At 58.3% G+C, this 18,831-nt stretch overlaps 3 protein-coding genes across 7 annotated transcripts; all 3 read right to left on the bottom strand.

Annotated features, from left to right (window-relative positions):
• Positions 1 to 211: 211 nt before the first annotated feature.
• Positions 212 to 9,833, bottom strand: Mamdc4 (MAM domain containing 4). 4 transcript variants are annotated; one of them, XM_052725255.1, is made up of 30 exons: positions 8,585 to 9,833; positions 8,211 to 8,297; positions 7,262 to 7,372; positions 7,012 to 7,191; positions 6,788 to 6,913; positions 6,474 to 6,604; positions 6,305 to 6,389; positions 6,044 to 6,169; positions 5,680 to 5,817; positions 5,505 to 5,593; positions 5,231 to 5,404; positions 4,941 to 5,025; positions 4,671 to 4,856; positions 4,448 to 4,573; positions 4,225 to 4,356; positions 4,001 to 4,125; positions 3,811 to 3,922; positions 3,570 to 3,686; positions 3,342 to 3,476; positions 3,097 to 3,233; positions 2,806 to 3,025; positions 2,591 to 2,728; positions 2,386 to 2,504; positions 2,202 to 2,292; positions 1,923 to 2,069; positions 1,659 to 1,793; positions 1,431 to 1,558; positions 1,244 to 1,352; positions 583 to 758; positions 212 to 416 (listed from the first exon to the last, which is right to left on the bottom strand). In XM_052725255.1, the coding sequence occupies exons 2-30, from the start codon at positions 8,254 to 8,256 to the stop codon at positions 375 to 377; spliced, it is 3,666 nt and encodes a 1,221-aa protein (XP_052581215.1). In that variant the 5' UTR covers positions 8,257 to 8,297; positions 8,585 to 9,833; the 3' UTR covers positions 212 to 374. The 4 variants fall into 4 exon arrangements, with proteins under 4 accessions (XP_052581215.1, XP_052581213.1, XP_052581214.1 ...); XM_052725253.1 differs by lacking the exons at positions 8,211 to 8,297; positions 8,585 to 9,833 and having other exon boundaries at positions 7,262 to 7,937; XM_052725254.1 differs by lacking the exons at positions 8,211 to 8,297; positions 8,585 to 9,833 and having other exon boundaries at positions 5,273 to 5,404; positions 7,262 to 7,937.
• A 128-nt stretch (positions 9,834 to 9,961) lies between these two features.
• On the bottom strand, positions 9,962 to 11,732 carry Phpt1 (phosphohistidine phosphatase 1). The gene is made up of 3 exons (XM_052725272.1): positions 11,165 to 11,732; positions 10,669 to 10,793; positions 9,962 to 10,218 (listed from the first exon to the last, which is right to left on the bottom strand). The coding sequence occupies exons 1-3, from the start codon at positions 11,319 to 11,321 to the stop codon at positions 10,126 to 10,128; spliced, it is 375 nt and encodes a 124-aa protein (XP_052581232.1). The 5' UTR covers positions 11,322 to 11,732; the 3' UTR covers positions 9,962 to 10,125.
• A 154-nt stretch (positions 11,733 to 11,886) lies between these two features.
• On the bottom strand, positions 11,887 to 18,766 carry Ajm1 (apical junction component 1 homolog). Of its 2 annotated transcripts, XM_052725259.1 has the most exons (3): positions 18,176 to 18,766; positions 16,571 to 16,684; positions 11,887 to 16,485 (listed from the first exon to the last, which is right to left on the bottom strand). In XM_052725259.1, exon 3 carries the CDS (start codon positions 16,425 to 16,427, stop codon positions 13,500 to 13,502), a length of 2,928 nt encoding a protein of 975 aa, XP_052581219.1. In that variant the 5' UTR covers positions 16,428 to 16,485; positions 16,571 to 16,684; positions 18,176 to 18,766; the 3' UTR covers positions 11,887 to 13,499. The 2 variants fall into 2 exon arrangements, with proteins under 2 accessions (XP_052581219.1, XP_052581218.1); XM_052725258.1 differs by having other exon boundaries at positions 11,887 to 16,684; positions 18,176 to 18,764.
• Positions 18,767 to 18,831: the final 65 nt, after the last annotated feature.

Below are 18,831 nucleotides of genomic sequence, written 5' to 3'. Positions count from 1 at the left end.
GAAGCTGAGCCTGTTCTTGCTGGGTAGGGTGGTAGGTCCTTAGGTGGATCCTGTAATTTCTGAGGGGCACTAAAGTCAATGAGGAGGTTCCACACCCACTCTCTGAATTCTGTCTCAGGTTAGGTCTTGAACCCCAGAGGGACACACACCTTCCAGCTATGGTATGTCCTGCCAAGTACAGCATATATGAAGTGCAGCCTGAAAGCCTGGGTTGCCCTCACTGGTGTAGAATGTTTATTCACAGTGCAAGGACCCCTCTATCCTTGATCACACCAGAGGGCAAAGCCACCAGATGGAGGAAGAGCTGTAGAAGCTTGGGTATCTGTGAGGGTCGAATGCTGTGAGAGTTGGCATGGGGCCAGGCCTTGTCTGGTCTATGAGCTGCTGGTGATGGATTCCGGGAGGGTAACTTGATCCTAGGAAGAAGGGAGGAATATTGGACAATGGCTGTTGAAAGGCAGTCTGGACTTGAATGGATGGGGCAAGGTGTCTCTTCCTGAGTCCTGGCCCACCACTTCTTGCTTTCCCATCATTAAGCATGGAGGCAGAATCTCCCACTTGCCCACATCTGGGGGTTCCTACCGCATTGAAGAGGATATTGTCAAAACCAGAGGTTGCTGTATCTGTACTCCTCTGGAAGGGGCAGCGCTGTTTCTGTAGCCAATGCCGACCCCCAAGGCCCAGGAGCACCAGGAACATGAAGAAGAGGAGGGCCCCCCCAACAGCTACAGGCACAGACACAGGTGCTGCCTTTTCACCTGAGGGCAGAGACGGCGCCTGAGTTCTCCACACAGCTCCCAGTCCTTGTGTCAGGGTTCTGTTTCTAGGACTGCTGGCGAGAGGTGAGCCTGGGCTGCCCAACCCCTCCAGCCCCTGTTGACTCCAGGGTGCGCCCTTGTTGATCTGTCAGCACAGTGCTGAGAGCTGTTCCACCCCTTCCTCCCAGCACGATGGCAGCCAGTGACTGCCCAACACAGCTCCCATTGTGGTCTCCGGCTTAACCCGGCAGCTCCTTCAAGACAGTTCTTGCCCAGAAGGAGACCGTGAAAGCTGATGCAGCCCTTACGTACAGCCCACCCCACGCGGGTATGGTTCTGTGGGGAAAAGCACAGCGGGGAGAACACAGCCCAGCCTCGACTCAGCTGCTTTCCTGAGTGGCCGCAGAGTACTTGTAGCCATTGAGCCACCAACCGAAGCTTGGCAGGTTCAGGACAAGTCTGCCATCCCGGAGCCCAGTGCTTACCCTGGCTAGGTGGAGGCTGCTGGCAGTGCCGCCCTGCCAAGTACTCCACGTCATCGAGGGCAATGGGCCCCAGAGCTGGCTGGCCACCCAGAGTGGCTTCAAAAACAATCTGACAGGGAAGGGAAAGGTGTGAGTATCTGGAGGGACAGAAGAGAGGGAAGGGAGGACAGCTCCCCCGGGACCTCACCTGGAACTCCTCAGAGTTGGACACTTCGATCTGGACTTGTATCCACTGGTGCCGCAAGTGCCCGCCCCGGGCCCACACAGCTAGTTGGCCTTGGGTACTGCTCAGGAGCACTCTCAACTCACCCTTATCTGAGAGCAGGAACCAGGGCAGGTCAGTTTAGGTTCCCGGGGAACACTTTTGTGCCTAACCTGAGCCCCGTTCCCCTACACCCAGGGCCCAGCCACTCACAGAAATGCTCAGGAAAGCCCATGAAGTACCAGAAGTGAAGGCATGAGGCTGTAGTTGCTGGCAGTGGCTCACTGCGAAGCCAGGCTTTTTGGCCCCCAGGACCTAGCACGCTGGTTTCAAAGAAAGCAAAGTGGCCTGGAAATGAAAGGGTGGGATGTGTTGGCTCCCTTGACGTGATGGTCTCTAGAGGGAAGCTGGGTGAGCACAGACAGCCCAGTTTTGTGAGGTGGTATCAGCCCGGGTCCCACGTAAGCCAATGCGCACCTGCCTCTGTGCCCAGGGTGTGGTCCACTGTGGGTTTGGGGTAGCGGGATGGGGTGACTCCGCTGCTCCAGTCCCAGCTGTATGCACCTAGGCTGGGCCAAGCAAGGTGGCTCCACCCACACAGCCCGGATTCAAAGTCACAGGACCCTGCAAGGAACTAGCAGGTGAGCAGAGCTGCCCCACTAAGCATCACCACGCCTGGGCAGGGCCAGGTGGGGCAAAAATCAGAGAGTTGTTCTTGGCATACATATGGTACTCGGGCCACAGCAAGCTGCTTACCTGGCTGAGCACAGGGCCCGTCTTGAAGGAGAAGGTCGTCCAGAGACATGTAGGAATGCTCCACACCTGCAGCCACAGCCTCAAACACTACCTACAGGGTATAGAGCCACAGATCATGCAGGCTGGTCCTGGCAACCCTTGAGGATGAGAAGGCTTTCCTCTTCCCACCCACCCAGGCACTCACCCTCCAAGTCTGCCCAGCCTGCACATTCACACTGCCCAGACGCCAGGCAAGTCCACCATGGGCACTGATGCTGAGCTCCTGGCGCCTTGTGCTCTCTTCCAGGTGTACCCTCAGGGTGCCTACCCACCAAGAACCAGCCAGGTTAGCTGCCTTGGGGGCTCCCCAGTCATGGACAGGGGCCTTTCCCTTTCCTATAGCCCTTCACCTGGGTTATGGAGGCTCAGATGGTACCAGAAAGTCAGGCAGGCAGGCTGGGTCAGGGGCTGGTGCTCCTCTGAAGTCAGAGAGGCCACATGACCCTTGGGCAGTAAATTTGGGCTGGTGTCCACCACCATGTAGTGCCCTGGAGGAAGGGAGACTGGCATCAGTTTTCCTTCCCCTGGCCAGCCCTCTGTTCCCCCACCCCAGCCATACCAGTACCTTGGGCTGTTTCTGTGGTGTGGTCTGTCCAAGGACCCCAAGGAGCATGGCCTGAGGCATTACTCTGGCGCTTCCACAGCCCCAAGCCCCCTGGAGAGAAGCCGCAGTCAGAGTCTTCAAAGGAACAACTCTTGGGGGCCCAGCAGGGGCCTGGCCGTACAGCCATGTCATCCAGGGCCATTGTGCCATGGTACCCATCCCGGAGGCCTTCAAACAGCAGCTGAGGGTGGAGAGTGGTAATTGGCGGGGGCCAACCCTACACCATCTACCAAGTGCCAAGCTCACCCTCACCTGGTACTTGGTGCTAGCCTCTAGCTGATGGTGAAGAGTGACCCAAGCCTGGTGCCAGCGGTTGCCATGGGTGCCTGACCTGGACCACAGTAGTGTGTCTTCCTCCCCATCCTTCTTCATGGCCAGGCGTAGTGTCCCTGAAGAGGAGTAGAGTTTGGAGGGGAACAGCCCCCCCAAACTCCTGGTGCCTCAGGCTGCAATGGGCACCAGATACATCCAGAGGCCCTAACAGCTGAGACTCTCACCAATCTGGGGCCCATACAGGTGGTACCAGAAGCTGAGACATTCCTTGGGGACAAGCGGCACCTGGGGTCTTGTGAGTAAGAGGGCACCTTGTCCACGAGCAGGTGGGTCCGTGGGATCCAGGAACATGAGAAAGCCTAAGGGGACGAAAAGCTGAGCTGCAGAAACGCTCTCCCAGTTTGTACTCCCTTCCCAGGCCTCAGAGAGCATGGGTCTGGGAACTCCCCTACCTTGGCCAGTGGTGTGGTCGTACTTGGAACCATGGCTTTCTACACGGTGCCAGTGGGCATCTGTGAGGTGGCCTGGGTGCCAGCTGCATGAGTCCCGTTCAAAGTTACAGGAGACCTCTAGGGGTGGGGTAGAGGTGGGTGGGGGTCAGCACTACCCCCTCCCCCTTCCCATCTGTGATAAAGATTAGAGGTAGACTGGGTAGCGGCCCCTGGGTGGGGATGGGAGGTGGGCAGGAGAAACCTTGGTCACTCTCAGTGGTCACTGTGGGGTTGCAGTCTCTCATGGTCACATTATCCACCTCAGCCCACTGCTGGCCAGGGCCATCCAAGTCCACCAGACCCACCAACTCTAGCTTTAAGCAGATGGAGGGAAAAGACTCAGCTAAGGGCAGGCTCGTTACAGAGTCCCCATCCTGGACCGCCATCCTCACCTGGAATGGCCGGTGCCGTGCCCCAAGAAGAACCTTCTCCACGGTCCAGCCCTTGCTGCTGCTGCTTGGGGCCTGCCACACCAGCTCCCGGAAGCCGCTCTGCACCACAACCAGTGCCAAGAAGCCTGACCAAGGGAGTTCATAGGGGTGGGTCATCCTCAGACCCTGTCCACCACACAGGGGGCTCCTGGGGGTTGGGCCGGGGACCAGGAGGCATGTAGTACCTTGGGGATGACTGTGAAAACTGTAAGCCATGTGGAGTTCACAGCGAGGGCCTGAGGGGCCCAGGGCAGGTGTGAGAGCCCGGGCCTCAGATCTGAGCTGCCCCCAGGCCTTCTGGAGAGATAGGAAGTGCCCTATGGGAAGAGCAAGGTACCCCCTCACTGCTCTGGTAGCCCTAATTTACAGACTCTCTGAGGAGGAGCTCCTGTAGGGAAGTGGCCTCACCAGGAACATCCCGGTCAGCATCCCTGGCAAGTTTCCTGTTCTGGGCTGCGACCCGTTGCCACTGCAGCCTTCCTATACTCGTGTCCTCCCAGCCCCCAGCAGAGGCGGACTCAAAGTCTGTGGTGCCTGCAACAACAGCCTGCTCCAGAAGGCAGCAAAGCCCCGTTCCCTGGCCTGCCTGGGCCCCCTGCACATGTGGAACCCAGGCTCTGACTGGCCTCACCACACTTCTGTTCATCCTCGCCCTCTGCACATTGCTGCTGGAAATCACACAGCTGCTCCAGGGGCACACACAGTTCTCCACAGGAGAGATGTCCGGGCTCACAGGCTTCCTGAGGCACCTCCATGGATGTCTGGGGACAGAGGGCTAATGCCTCAGATCCAGAGCATGATTGCATTGTGGACACATCTGGAGCAGAATTGAAGCCAGGTCAGAGTGGGTGAGGACCTTGCTTTTCCTGGGCAGGCCAGGGGAGGGCCTTAGGCAGATCACCTGGAACAAGTTTGCAGTAATTGGACATGATGAGGTCGTCCAGGCCCACGATGCCTCCTGGACCAGTCTCCCCAGCTAGAAGGATCTGAGGACAGAGGGCCAAGCATTATTCTGTCCTGTCTTCTTTCTGATACCCCGGTTTATTCACTGTTGTACTTCATACATTGCCAGATACTCTCCACCTCTCCCACTGAGCAGCCCTCAAGAGTGACTGCAAAATGCCCCATGTTCTCCTGAGCATGCTCTAGGCAGGGTTCCCTGGATCCCAGTCACAGCCTGGCTAGCCTCACCCTGAAAGGATGGGCACTTTGAATGTCAACACGGTCTCTGACCCAGGCTGTCCCCAGCTCTCCATGGTGGCTCCGCAGCAGGACAGGATCCTGGGGGGTGTTAAGCCCCTGTGCCTGCAGGAACAGCTGGAAGCGGCTGGCCTCAGACCCATGCAGGTAGTAATAGAAGGTGAGCTGAAACAGAAGAAATCACAGGTTGTCAGGGGCCTCTGGCATCAGACAAGCAGGATGGGCAACCCTGTGTGTGTCTTATTTTCTCACACATCCATCTCACCGAACAGTTGTAGGGGACTGAGGCTTGGAACTCAGGGCTGAAGAGGGCAGCAGTGGTGCCAGGCTTGGCCATAGAGACCAGGAAAAAGCCTGTGAGAGAGGGCAAATATGGGCCAGGATTATTGGGAGACAGGTGGGTGGAAAAGGCCATGGCCATGGTCCCTTGGAGACCTCACCATATGCACTATTCCGGCTGTGATCTCGGTGGGGCCAGGCAGGGCTCACCATGCTGCCAGCACTGTGATTCCGGGTCCAGCCCTCCAACTGGTTCCACGGTCCCAGGCCTGTCTCAAAGTCAGTGGCCATGTGGTGGCCTAAGGAGTGGGGTGAGGGGTTATTGGGGACACTGAGCAGGGCTTTCTGTAGTCAGATGGCCCTGGTTCCAGGGAAACATTGGCTGTCCCACCCAGAATGGCTGTGCCAATGTCCACTTTCCTGGACTAGCCTGTGTTCTTTGGAGGACCTGGGGTCAAGGTCTAGCCTCCCAGTCTTATGCTGCAGTCCCTCACCCTGCCCGGCCCTAGATGGCCCCAGCCTCACTGCAGATGAGCGGGTCTTCATCAGATCTGTCTCCACAGTTGTCTTCGCCGTCACACAGCTGGTGGGGCTCCACACAAGCCTTGTTCTGGCAGTGGTGGTGCCCCGGGGGGCAGCTGGCCTGAGGACCTGGGTGGAAAAGAGTTAACATCCACTTTGGCCCCAGGATTTGGGATGGAGGTATCCCGGGGAGGCTGAGGACTCATGGAGGTGGGCAGTGAGGGTCGTCCAGCTATGGACAGGGTGATGTGTACGCAGCCTTACTGGGTAGCCCACAGTCCCGGAACTCCACATCATCCAAGGCCACAGCACCCCTGTGTGTGGCATTTCGGGTGGCAGAAAATGTCACCTGGAGAGAGGACGGATCCTTAGGATCTAGGTCGGTGCCCAGACCCTCCCCATTGTCCCCAGCCTGGAAGACCCCACAGCTTACTTTGAAGTCACCCTGGACACGGCCGGTGTTCACTGCCAGCTCCTGCCAGCCAGGACCCCAGGGTCCTGAGCTCTGCCACAGGGTCAGTGTCTCTACACCATGGGTCAGCTCCAGCCGCAGCTCAGCAACATCTGTAGTGTTTTGAGTGGTCTTGGGGGGGCATCTCCAGCCCCTTGATGCTTCCCTCTAGCCTACCAGCTGTACCCTAGCCCACAGTTTGGGAGTATCCGCCTGTGTCTATAGCCATACCCTTCCTCGCCCAGCCTTTTCCCAGAGCCACTTGGCCTTGAACCTCAGGGATCCACAGCGCATACCTCTAGAGGCTGTGTGGTACCAGAGCCTCAGTTCACAGGTAGGAGCTGCCTCACGCATGACGGGGGAACGCAGAGTCGCAGTGGATGCCTCCTTCCCATTGTGGGTTCCCACAGCCATGTACCAGCCTGGCCAAGGGTGAGAGGTTAGGAGGCCAGACAGGAAACCAAGGCAGAAGGGTGGTGGAATAGTAATGGTGCATGTACACGGATTCCCTGGGCCTTACCCAAGTCAGTGCCATGTGTATGGTCAGAACGAGGCCCAGGATTATCCAGCACTGCCCCTGCCCGGTCTCGAAGCCAGCTGTAGCCTGAGGTGCTGATGTCCTGCCAGCCACAGGGGTCCTGCTCAAAGTTGCAGGTGAAAGGGATGCTCATGCTCGGGGTGGTTGAAGCACCATGGAAACCTGCGAGAGTGAGTGGTCAGGGGTCTGCCTTTACACCGCCACTCCCTGCCACTCCCACCTGACAGCTCACCACACTGGGCTTCATCTGAACAGTCTCCACAGTCACAGACGAAGTTGCACACAGCTTCGATGGGACTTCTGCAGTGGCTGGGCACCCAGGTCTTGCCTAGGGATTGTGCAGCTGGCAGAGTAACAGCCAAGTGAGCGACGGGCCAGGTGTGACTGGCTGTTTTTATTTTTAAAACATACAGATGTATGTATTTGTGTCCATATATGTGCTGTGCAAGAGGTGTGGAGGTCAGAGGACAACTGAGGTGGAAGTCGTTTACTTCCTTCCACTGTGTGGGACCCAGGACCGAACAAATGCCCTCAGGCTTGACAGCCAATGCCTGTACCTTCTGAGCCATCCTGCCAGCTCTGACTGGCTGTTTTGAGCAGTATAAATTCTATGTCCAGAGAAACCCCAGACTAGCCGATTTGACTTCAGGGCTCAGCCCTATGAGATCATATAGAGAGGAACATGACATCTACCAAGAACTGCCACTGTGGCTCTACATCAAGAGTAAACAAAATGCCTTCCCACCTTCCTAGCCCCACAGAGCCCCCGCACGTCAGGGAGGGGAAAGGGCTCTTGATAAGAAACACCCCACAGGGAAGGCACAGGAGCCCACATGACTAGGATGGGAAGTTTCCAGTAGGGTCCCATGTTCCGTCATGTCGTCTGTCCCCCCACACCCACCCCACCCCACCCCACCCTGCATAAAAAGACATGTTGAGGACGGCCAAGGAACTTCCACATGTTCCAACAGGGAAGGTGGCAGGCAAAGGCTCAAGGAGCTGGGTAGATGGTCACCTCTGATGTCCCGTGGCCTGTCCTCTAGGACAGGGAGATAAGATGTAGGTGGGCAATCCCTGGCCCTGTTGGCTTGTCCTGGATGTCCCCATTGTGGACAACCTGCTCTGACAAGTTCCTGTATCTGCCGTGATACCAACTGGCATCCAGGCAAGAGTTTACTCACCCATAAATAGGACCAAGGTTGAAAGGAGGTGGCTATGCAGGTACATGGCCAGGCTGGGATGTCCCAGGGCTAGGAAGGCTGTGTAACCTAGAGGAGACTATGCAGTTATCAGTCCACAGTGGCCTCACGGGCTGACTTAGCTCTCACTGGAAAGGGCTCAGCTCCTTTATACCTGCAGCCCCTTGGCTGGGTCCCACGCAATGATGACAGGCCAAGCATCCAGCTGTAAAAGTATCTCTGGAAGGGGGCCCCTGCTTGGTTCTTTCTGACCAAAGGTCAGGTCTTGGCCATCCTGTGTATCCATCCAGCCCTGCCCTGCCCTACCCACCCCACTGGAAGTTTCTATTGGAATGTGGAAAGGCTGGGGACCCTACCTGCAAGGCTCTAAGATTCTCTAAGGGGGCCTAGAGCGCCACCGTGGTGCAGGCCAAGGATGTCAGGACAGTCTACTCAGTGGCTGCACATGGCCATCCAGTACATACATGTCCACAAGCTTCCTCCTCTCTGCTTAGGGGATCAGATCAGGACAAGTCCAGGGTCAACAGCTTGCCTCTGTGGACCAGGACAAGTCCCATGTCAGCATGTGGTGTCCTCTCTTCCACAGCACCTGTAACTCAAGCTGTGCCATCTGCTAACTATTCTGGGGTGTGTGTGTGTGTGGGGAGGGGTGTCTCACGTGGCCCAGGCTGGCCGGAACTTGCTATGTAGCTGAGGATAACTTCTGATCCTCCTGCCTCCGCCTCTCAAGTGCTGGGATTATAGGCGTCCCTGCCACATAGTTTATGCGGTACTCCAAACTGAACACGGGAATGTCATGTATACTAGGCAAGAGCTCCAGTCTGCTGAGCTCTGTCTTTAGCCTCTTATTCATCTTTGAAACTGTCCTGAGAAGCCATGTGCTGGGTGGTCCGTGATAGGAAAGTCCTGGCGAACCCGTAAGTTCACTTTCCCACAGGTGAGGCAGGAGGAATGTCAGAGTTGTGAAGAGTTTGTCATATGGGGCTAGGCTCTGTCTATGACTTATCTTAGTGTGACCTTGGGGCTTGTCTCACCTGGGCCTGTCTGCTGGCCTATTATACAAGGGTAGCTCGGTAGAGTATTTGCAGTCTACAGGAACGCCATGAGCTGACAAAGGCTGGCCCAAGGATGGTAAGGGATGCCCCAGTCCTGGCTTTCCCTGGTACCTACTATAATCACACACTGTGCATGGGACTTCTTAGAGCAGGGGTTAAGCTTGTCCTTAACCCCTGTCCTGTACAGTGAGGTGGAGCTGGTCCAGGGACTAAGACACATACAAAGTCAGGAATCCTCAGTGAATGCGACACAGGCAGTTAGCCTGCAGCTGCAGGGTCCGAGGGGTTGTGGGTAACATCCTGAACCTTCCCTGCTGGCTGGACGGAGAAGAGATGAACAATGCAGCCTGTCAGCCAGCCAGGACAGTGACTGCCAGGACCCTTTCCTGCTGGGATTCCTAGATGAACTACAGGAAGGGGGCACTTGTGGGCACCCCAGGCCTTGGTTGGCAGGAACTGACTTCTTGTGCAAGGCCTCGTGGGGCCTCCTCCCAGATGTCCTTGGAGATAGCAGTTCCACGGAGGAGCAATCAGGCCATAAATGGCAGCAACTCAGGGGCCCCTTATCTGAACCCCAAGGGCTGAGTATGCACCAATAGCCCCCAGGGCCTCCTGGAGCTGAGTAGGTCTATCCTGTGGCAACCCAAAGGGAGAGAAGCCAAGACACAAGTCAGGGACTAGCAGGCATATCAATGCTTTTAATTCCTATGGACAGATTGGTCTGGCTTCTAAGGCCTGGCAGGTGGCATGTTGCCCAAGGTACGAAAGGAAAGCACAGGGACAGCCCCTCGGAGACAACACAGGAAGAACAGAGTCCTGACTTAGTTGCTGGGGGCAGGGCCTCAGTAGCCATCATCAGCCCAGGTGACCTCATAATCAGGATACTTGGCTTTGATCTTCTCAGTTGAAACAGAGTGCTGGGCACGACCATAACCCTAGAGAGAAGATGACTACTAGTCTGTCTGGCCTTTTGCTTTGTGAGTCCACCCAGCAGCCACAGCAATAGCAGGCATGGGAAAAGTCCTAACCATGCCGGGAACAGAAAGGGGACTGAAGGGGTGGATAGGTGATGCCTGAAGCTCCAGAGTGGTCTTCATAAAAGAGATGGAGATGGTCAGGGCTGTGATTTGACCCCAGCAATGACCGCCCCAAGGGCCCTCCAAAGAGCCAGGACACAGACCCATAAGGATCTAGGATAAGGAGGGAGCGCAGCCCAAGGCAGGTGGCTTCTACCCACCCTGGTGTCATACGGGAAATGGAAAGCCACAGTCCTTAAGGGTTCTGTACTTCAACTTTGAGAGCCTCAGAGGTGGCCTGAGTGGCAGGACAGGGGGTCAGGCTCACAAGGATGAGTTCTGCAGTCTGGGCTGGGGACTGGAGCTCACCATAGAGTAGCCATACACGTGTATCTTCCTGTCTTGGCTCTGATGGGAGATGCGTCCGCCGCCTAGGCACTCACAGTCATAGCCATTCTTCTGCAGCTCGCCTGACACTTTGTCATAGATATCCGCTAAGGTGGGGAGAGTGGCCTCAGAATATGCTCTGGTCGCCCTTGTTGGCCCCATAATGGACTCTAGTGCTAGATATGGGGGTCTGAAGCTCCAGGTCTTGGTGGTCTTTTTCCCAGTGGAGATGAGCCCCTCCCCCGCAAGCACAAGGATGAACGGAAGAAGACACTTTCGAAGTGGGAGAGGGAATTAAAAAGGGTTCTGTCTCGCACTCCTTCTGCCCAGAACCCCGACTTTTCTAGGTCAGCCTGGCTCAGTGTTAGTTCAAGGCACAGTACATTAGCATTCACAGCCCTGCCACTGGCAACTGCTGGGTTCATGCCCCGCCCCCAACCTTCGTCCCACCCCTCAGGCGCAGAGGCCCCACCCTCACCGTGGTACTCTGCCCATTTGTAGCCACGCACGATTTCCTTGCACTCCTTCGTCGGATCCCCGGAGGGCGGTCCTAAGTGGACTCGAATCAGCACGTACTTGAAGACGCCGTCCGAGTCGATGTCCACATCAGGAATCTGAGCGAGGTCCGCCGCCATGTTCCCCAAAGCGCTCGGCCTCAGGACCCCAGAACCCCTTTCCCAACCCGACCGAGGCCTAGCGTGGGGGAGGCGGGCCCTTTGGCAGCCCTGGCCAATCGCGTGAGGGGATGTTTCCCGAGGCCCAGAGCCTCAACCAGTTGTACTTCCGACCCGAGGCACTGACTAGCCAATTGCAATCCAGTTCTTTGCAGCTTTGAGATCTTGAGTACCAGTTAAAGGAGCTGCAATGTAGGGAAATCCCGTGATGCTGCAAATCAAGCTGCTGGAAGTGGGGCAGCAAAAGAGGATGCAGTGACGCACCCCGGCTCCACTCCTGGGTCCTAAGGCTTCAATCCCCTAGCATAAACCATTAAATCCGAAGTCTTCTCTTCCCCGACACCCATAAGCCCGAAGATCTCTCTTCCCCCTCTCCAAGTTCAAAGACGCCCCTACCTGACCCCTTTCCACCCTCGGGCCTCCCCTTCCACAATACCCTCTCGCCCAAGGTCTGTTGCTAAGCTCCTACGACCCAAAGCCTCTACCCAACGCTCCCCACCACCGTCACCACAGAGTTCGCAGCAGCTACATTCAAGTTCTATTTTACTTGGTTTGAAAGCACTCGCCCTTTAGAAATGGGCGAGTTCTTGCCAGGGGCATTGTTGCCAGCCTGCCGCAGGAAGGAAAGTGGAGCCCCTGGGGAGGGCGGCAGGCTGAGCGGCAGCAAGTGTTGCAAGAGCGGCAATCGGGGCACACAGCAGGGAGGGTAGTGAAGCATGCGCGCCTCGCGCGCTGCAGGGAGTTGTCCCAGGCTCTCGCTCTTGACCTCCCCTGCCTCTGAAGGGCCTGCGGGCTCCTAGAGAGCACTTGTCCAGCTTCTGGTCTCAAGCCTCTCTGGGTCACACCCTAAACGGAGTTCTGGGCGCGGACCCGAGTGCAGTTAGGCCTGCACGGGTCCAGCAAGGGGCCCAGGGCTGCCTAGGCCTACGCTCTCCACAACACATCAGGCTTTGGCTTCTACTCTCAGCTTGGAGCTCAGCCAGGGCGTGTATGCGGCACGTTTGTGCTTAGGGTTGGACTCAGGGTAGGCCTCAGTACCGGCTCCCTAAGGGCTCCCACACCTGGTGGCTCACTACTCTGCACCCCAACCAGTTTCTAATTAGGGCCAGCCCCTGTTCCTTATTCAACACAAGTCAGTCAGCAGGTAGGTGTTGCTCTCTGTAGGGTCCCCTGCTAATTCATTAGCACACACTTCCCACCTCCCTGGGAGATTAAGGCCTGAGCTTCCATCTTCTCTGGAAGGTGGATTTTTAGGGCCATCTTGTTGAGTAGGTGTGAGCGAATTCAAACCCTTGCCCAGTCAGATTTTTGACTCTGGCCTGCCCACTACCCACACTCTGCTTCCCCTGCTCAGGTTCCCCTCTGGCTGGGTGGCTTGTGCCTACGCCTTGGCCTGAAGACCCGTCCCCCGCAGTATTCCAACAGGTTCTGCAAGGGCCCAGACCAACATGATCAGAGGTGAGAGAACCTCAGGATAGGCAGCACTGTTAGTGTGTGTGCGGCCCTGCCCATTGCCTCAACAGCATAGGGATGCACAAGGACTAGGCCTCTGAGCCTGACACCCCCCAGACACAGGAGAAAGGTTAGGGGAGTGCTTACAGTAAGGACATTAGGCTTTGGTCAACATGAACTTCTGGACTAGGAGGAAAGGGGATGAATCTAGGGTTCGGGAGCTATAGCAAGCACCCACAATGTGTATCAAGTTTGTCCCCATGGGATGTATGTAGTAGTAACCTTCCACTAGAAGGCAGAGCCCAGCGGTCCTCAGGCCCACCCCACCTCCCAGCGGGGAGCACCGAGGGCGAGGACCGGGCTCTTGGGGAGCCCCCTCTCCCTGGCTGACTGGGGGAGAGCCCAGGATGTGGGATCTGGGTGGTCTCGCTGAGAATAGGAAGGAAAAGAAGCAGCTGATGGGAAACAGGACGGCGGGGGTGGGGTGGGGGTGGGCTCCTAGGCAAAGTTAGAGGTTTGGAGTGGGTGGAGCTCTCAGGGCAGAGAAATTGTAGAAGACTGAGGGAGGCTCCGGGGGACTTGGCGGGGGTGCTGAACCAGGTGGTTCAGATTCTGGGGGCGGTCTTGATGGATCAGGCAGGGCTCTGGTCAGGGCCTGGGCCTAACAGTCCCATGATGTTGTCTAGCTCACATGATGTCGTCTAGCAGATTGGCACTGGCTACCCAATCGAGTGCTCGTGGCTCGGAAGCAGCCATGATCATGCACATGAAGGGGCGGCCCGTGCGCCGATCCGTGGGATAGATGGTGGTGGGCGTGAAGCGCCTGTTAGCCTCTACGAACTCGCAGAGCTGCTCGTAGACCCGTGGGAACTCATGGCGGAGGAAGACGCCGCGCAGTCGCAGTTCACGCTGGATGTGGATGAAGGCCACTTCACGTGCGCGCCGGCCGGCCTCACCCTCCTGGTCCAGGCCCGCAGTGCCTGGAGGTGGCGTTAGGATCAGCGTTTCCATGTCTGGCTCTCCACCACGCGCAGGAGGAGGCCGCGTCGGGCTGCCGGCGGCCAGGGCCACCTTGGCGAACTTGCGCACGGTGGGCCCAGGGCTGCGTGGTGCTGGCCGGGCAGCGGTTCCGGAAGGTGCAGCGCCGGGGCCTACGGCCACCGACACACTAAGCAGGAAGCACTCCGCGGGCTCATAGAGCCTCCCGGCAGCCGCCAGCTCTCGCGCATAGCTACCCAGGGGCGCCGCATGTGTAGCCAGCTCACGCAGTGATAGGTAGGTGGGCGATAGCAGTAGCCCTTCCAGGCCGAAGCGTAGGAAGTTGTCGGCAGAGCCCGGGCTTGGGAAGCCCAAGAACAGCACGCCACGGCCGCGCGACAGGAATCCGACGCGCGCTATGCGCGAGAAGGCGCGATGCACTGGGCTGCTGTCGCGGCAGAACTGCAGCACGTGGCGACACACGCTGCCCACGCGGCCATACACGCAACGCGCTTTGTGCGCATCCCAGTCCTCTCGGCGGCACAGACGCGAGCAGTAGTAGGTATAGCAGCTGTGGCAGGACTTGAAGTAGAGGCAGGCGTTGAACATGGTCTCCGTCCGCCGACAGCGCGCGTTGGAGCAGGTCATCAAGTCGTCCTCGTCTGCGCTGGGCTCCGGGGAAGCGTCGGCTGCCTCCCCGGAGCCGGTGGGCTCCTCATTGCTGCCAGCCGAGGCTGGGGGCGAGCGCGACGGCGCCAGCGCCTTTGCTCCTCCAGGGCCCACAGGCCGTGAGTCCAGCAGGCGGCGCAGTTGGCGACCTAAACCTTCGGCGGCAGGCTCCGGTGCCTGGCCCGGTGGCCGCGAGTCGATGACCAGGTCGGTGATGAGCTCGTCCAGCTGCTCGAGGCTGCGCTGGCGGCTGGAGGCAGGTCCCTCGGGGACCGTGGGTGCGGGCTGCCGCGGTCGGCCTCCAGGCAATTCCCAGCCCCTAGCAGTCGGGCGCTCTACTGAGCGCAGGTCGTTGTCGGTGATGGTGATCTCCGGCGTGATGTACCAGTTGCGGCCCAGGCTTTCTCCACCACGGCCTTTTTCTGTGAGTGACGTCTCGGACAGCGACAGTGCTGCATAGCGTCTGGGTGAGGTGGACAGGTTCACGACGACTGGTGGACGCCGGCCTTCTGGGGATGAACCCCGTGTATCCCGAACCTCGCGTCCCAGCAGGTTCTCATAGCTGCGGCCGCGTCCTAAAGGGTCTTCACGGCGAGGACCAGGAGCCAGGATGTTGTCCCAGGATCGAGAGTAGTGGCGGCTATCTGTCACCAGCCTAGGCGGGCTTGTGCCGGTGCCACCATGCCACGAGGCCAACAGTGGTCCAGGGGCGGGAGGAGGCACCACCTGAAGGGTGCGGTAAGGCCTCGGACCCCAATCAGCCCAGGCTGGGCTGCTGCGCGGATGCGGGTAAGTCCGAGCCATTGCGTCGCGTTCACGGAACCTCCCATAGTCCTCTGTGTAGAAGGTGCGGGCACTGGGGTGTGCCCGGGGCTCTTCTGGGACATACCGGGGGACGAAAGGCAGGCCGTAGGCTCGAGGTGTCTCCCCGTAGTAGGAGCGGGAGGGAGGCTCCTGGATCGGGAAGGTGCGTACTTCCCCAGCATAGTAGCCGCCCACACGCCTTGGACTGGGTCTGGGGGGTTCTTCGGTCAAGTAGGGCCTGGAGCAGTAGCCATCAAAAGGGAGGCCTGGGCTTGCGGTAAAACTGCCTGCGTAGCCCTCAGGTTCCTCGGTGTAGAAAAATTGGGTGGGACCTGGGGGCGTTGTGAAGGCTTGACTGCGGTGCTCCAAGTAGTCACGGGGCCCAGGCAGCGGCCCGTCGCAGTACACTGCTCTGGGGTCGGTACAGTATAAATCACTAGGGGTGGGAGTACGTGACAGGGCCACATGCCGGGGCCCTGGAACTGTGAGGCCATGGAATTGTGGAGCTGTGCGAGCCCAGGGCGTCCCCTCGCTGGGCGCGCAAGGTCGCGAGCTTCGGGCGGCGTGCTGCAGCACTGCCTCGTCCGGCTTGATGTCCAAACGGCAGCGGACGTGGGGGACAGGTCCTGTGGGTGGTTCGGCCGGCGGCGCACAGCGGCCTGGGGTGGCGCACAGAGGCGCGATGCGTCCGGGGCCGCCCCGTTGTGGCTGGAGCTTAATGGGGTGCAGCTCATTGGCGAGAGCCCGCAGCGCAGGGTACGAGGGCTCCCGGTGCGGGGACCCCTCCAACCTCACCGAGCGCTGGGCTTCCCGGCCTCTGCGCTGCAATACCGGCGGTGAAGCTGGAGCAGGCGCCAGGCTGTGGGGCGCACGGGGTGCGCTCTTGGAACGGGTGCGGCGCCGAGACTCGCTGTCTCGGGGCCGGGCACGCGGTGGTGCGGGCTCGGGAGGTGGCGGCTCTGGGTGCGTCTCCATGGTGGGCTCGTCCAGTGCCTCTAAGAAGTCGAAACTACGGCAGTGGCGCTTGTTGAAAGGCGCGGGCGCAGCTGGCCGGGTCACGGATCGCTCACATGGCTGGCGTTTGGACGTAAGCCCTGGGGCCACCACCTTGATGTCCTGGTACACGGTCGACACCAGCAAGTCCGGCGGGTCCGTGCGGGTCATCTTAAAAGACGTCCCCAGGCTGGTAGCTCCAGTCACTCGGCCTTTCGGGGATTTCGCCCTGGGAGGAGATACCGGTCAGGGCAGCTTCCTCTGCACCCCAAGCCCTTTACCTCCACCCCACCCCACGTACTGGTCCGGCTTACCTGGGGCATAGGGGATGGAGCAGCCCTGGCTGCAGGTCTTGGTCAGGGATTCTGGTGCTGGATCCATATCTGTGTTAGAAGTACCTGCAGGAGAAACCTCACAGCCCATGCAGCCTGTGGGGCAGATATGCCAAGAGAATTTAGTTTACAGTGAACCCACCTTTGTCCCTGCTGCGGGAACTCCTGAGTCTCTCCCTATGCTAGAGTCTGCTGGCCAGACTTGGGTAGCTCAACCGCGGAATGTGTGGCAGGACTACTGCCCTCTGGTGCCTACAGTTGGAATGATGGGCTTTAAGATTTCCTTACAGGTGAGCCTATAGCCCCCTCCCACCAGCACTGCAGAGCTACCCCTCTGATAGTGTTAAATCCCAGATGAGACAGTGCTCTCTGCCTGCTGACTAGACTGGGCTGAGAACTCCTCTCCTAGCACTGCAAGTGCCCTTGCACTTGGGACAGTCCTTTTTACCCAAGCCTATGTCCCCCTCAGTTTGATGAGGTCCTAGGCAGGAAAATGACCCTAAAGAGTTTTCTTGGGTCTCAAATCCCTTTTCCTTTTGGATAAATCTCTGACCCCAGTTCCTTGGATGAAGCCCACTGAGCTTGTTAGGGCAGAGAAGGCTGCAGAGCAAGCCCCTCCTGTTTTGCATAATTGCAATGACCCCCCACCCCCACCCCCAGTGTGTGCTTGGCGTTCCTGAAGCCAGGCTGCAGAACCACGTGGGGGCCATGTGAGCCACGAGCTCACAGTGTCATTTTCCTGAGCTGCAAACTAGCACTAGTGTACCAAGGCAGGAGGCTGCCAGCTAGGAGGAGGCAGAGGAGAGGGTGGGAAAGCAGAGGAAAGAGTGGAAAAGCCCCCCACCCCCCAGGACAGAGTCTTCCCCACTCTGGCTTTGGAAAGCTCCATGGAAACGTGTGGTTGTTCATCCTTGGCACTATGGACTGGAAAGGATCTAGGCTAATGTTCAGATGTGGGCCACCAGTGTCTGTGGTCCCCAGGGCCTGGAGCTGGCTGGAGAAAGAGGGTTTCAGAAGGTGATGACACTCCCTTCCCCCATAAGGCACCTACTCCCAAGACATTTGCTCCAGAGTAAGCTGAGTGTGTTGGGGCCTGGCAGGACTTGTAGGTGGATGGGCCTTTCAGGGTCAATCTCTAGTCCCGGGTGTATAAGGGGCTTTCTGTTAGAGGGACTGCATTTTGGAAGCAGGGCTACTAAGTACCAAGGCTTGTTCCAAACCCAGGTTCATGCCGACCCTATTCAGACCCCTTTCATTCTAAACTCAATGCCAGGTCAGAGTTTGGGCTGGATGACAGGGTCTGAGGCTCCGCCCCAGGAAGGTGACAGCACGCTTTGCTGGCTGCAGCTGTCAGGAGCTGGGCGCTGTGACACCCGCTCGCTGTGGGCTGGGGGTAGGGCTTGCTTTTGTATCCTAGGTATTTTGAAGCCCCTTCCCACATAGCAACCCTTCTCTGGCCTGTCCCGGAGCAGCCATCACTAGGACCTAGTCTGCGTTGCTTGGGGGCGGGGACTCATCCTTCCGTGCAGCCAGCCCCCTCCCGTGCCAACAGCTCCACATGTTGGACAGTTTGGCTTGGCCTCTTACCTGGTTATTTCTCCACGAGCTGAGCCCAGGTAGACTGCATAACCCAAGTCGGTTCCGGTGTGTACCTGGCCCCGCTATATAGCCGGTACCGGCAGAAGGTTGGAGGCAGCAGCTCTGATCCTGGCCTGGCTGCTCAGTGCTGCCCCCAGCGGCGATTAGTAGGGTGGCACTTAAAGGGGCCGCGCTGGAAGGGAGGTGTATAGTGGGGGTCCAGATACGATTGGTTGCCCTAGCTCTCATTTGGGCCTTGTAAAGTGAAGGGTCACGAATAGCATACCTAAAGTACAAGTCTTTGGGTCTGAACAGGGGTTCCTTGCACCAAGCAAAGCCTGCCAGCAGGATTCCAGGCAGGGCCTTGCAAGGAACCCAAAATCTTGGCTTGGTGGCAGAGAATCTGGGTTTGGGGAGTTTCCAGAATGCACGTCTGTGGTTGGACCCAGGTGGAAGCAGATGAGCATTCCCTGCCCCATTGGCCTTTCCCCAGGAACTGTCCTCTTTGGCTCTGAAGACGCCAAAATCTCAGCAGGTACCTGGGAGCCAGATGGCTTGCTCAGCCTGGAGTGCAGCTGCAACCTCCAGTGTCCAGAATAGCCCGGGCTGCCACCGCCTGCTTCCTTTGGGAGAGGTTTTCATGTGGTCCCCTCCTCATTCTAGCC

The sequence above is a fragment of the Peromyscus californicus genome, unplaced genomic scaffold (assembly GCF_007827085.1).
Source record: "Peromyscus californicus insignis strain IS unplaced genomic scaffold, ASM782708v3 Scaffold_7__1_contigs__length_154581171, whole genome shotgun sequence".
Classification (NCBI taxonomy): domain Eukaryota; kingdom Metazoa; phylum Chordata; class Mammalia; order Rodentia; family Cricetidae; genus Peromyscus; species Peromyscus californicus.
Note: the sequence above shows the minus strand (reverse complement) of the source record. Positions and strands in the feature narration are given on the sequence as shown.

Excerpts from the sequence above, each read along its gene's own strand:
- Ajm1 (XM_052725259.1), bottom strand. The coding sequence starts at position 16,427 with ATGACCCGCACGGACCCGCCGGACTTGCTGGTGTCGACCGTGTACCAG.
- Mamdc4 (XM_052725253.1), bottom strand. The coding sequence starts at position 7,598 with ATGGCTCAGAAGGTACAGGCATTGGCTGTCAAGCCTGAGGGCATTTGT. Across the intron at positions 4,357-4,447 it reads TGCTGACCGGGATGTTCCTG|GGCACTTCCTATCTCTCCAG; the intron begins GTGAGGCCACTT and ends CTCTTCCCATAG. Across the intron at positions 2,729-2,805 it reads CACCACAGAAACAGCCCAAG|GGCACTACATGGTGGTGGAC; the intron begins GTACTGGTATGG and ends CCCTTCCTCCAG.
- Phpt1 (XM_052725272.1), bottom strand. The coding sequence starts at position 11,321 with ATGGCGGCGGACCTCGCTCAGATTCCTGATGTGGACATCGACTCGGAC. Across the intron at positions 10,794-11,164 it reads CAAATGGGCAGAGTACCACG|CGGATATCTATGACAAAGTG; the intron begins GTGAGGGTGGGG and ends TCCCCACCTTAG. Across the intron at positions 10,219-10,668 it reads ACGTGTATGGCTACTCTATG|GGTTATGGTCGTGCCCAGCA; the intron begins GTGAGCTCCAGT and ends TCTTCTCTCTAG.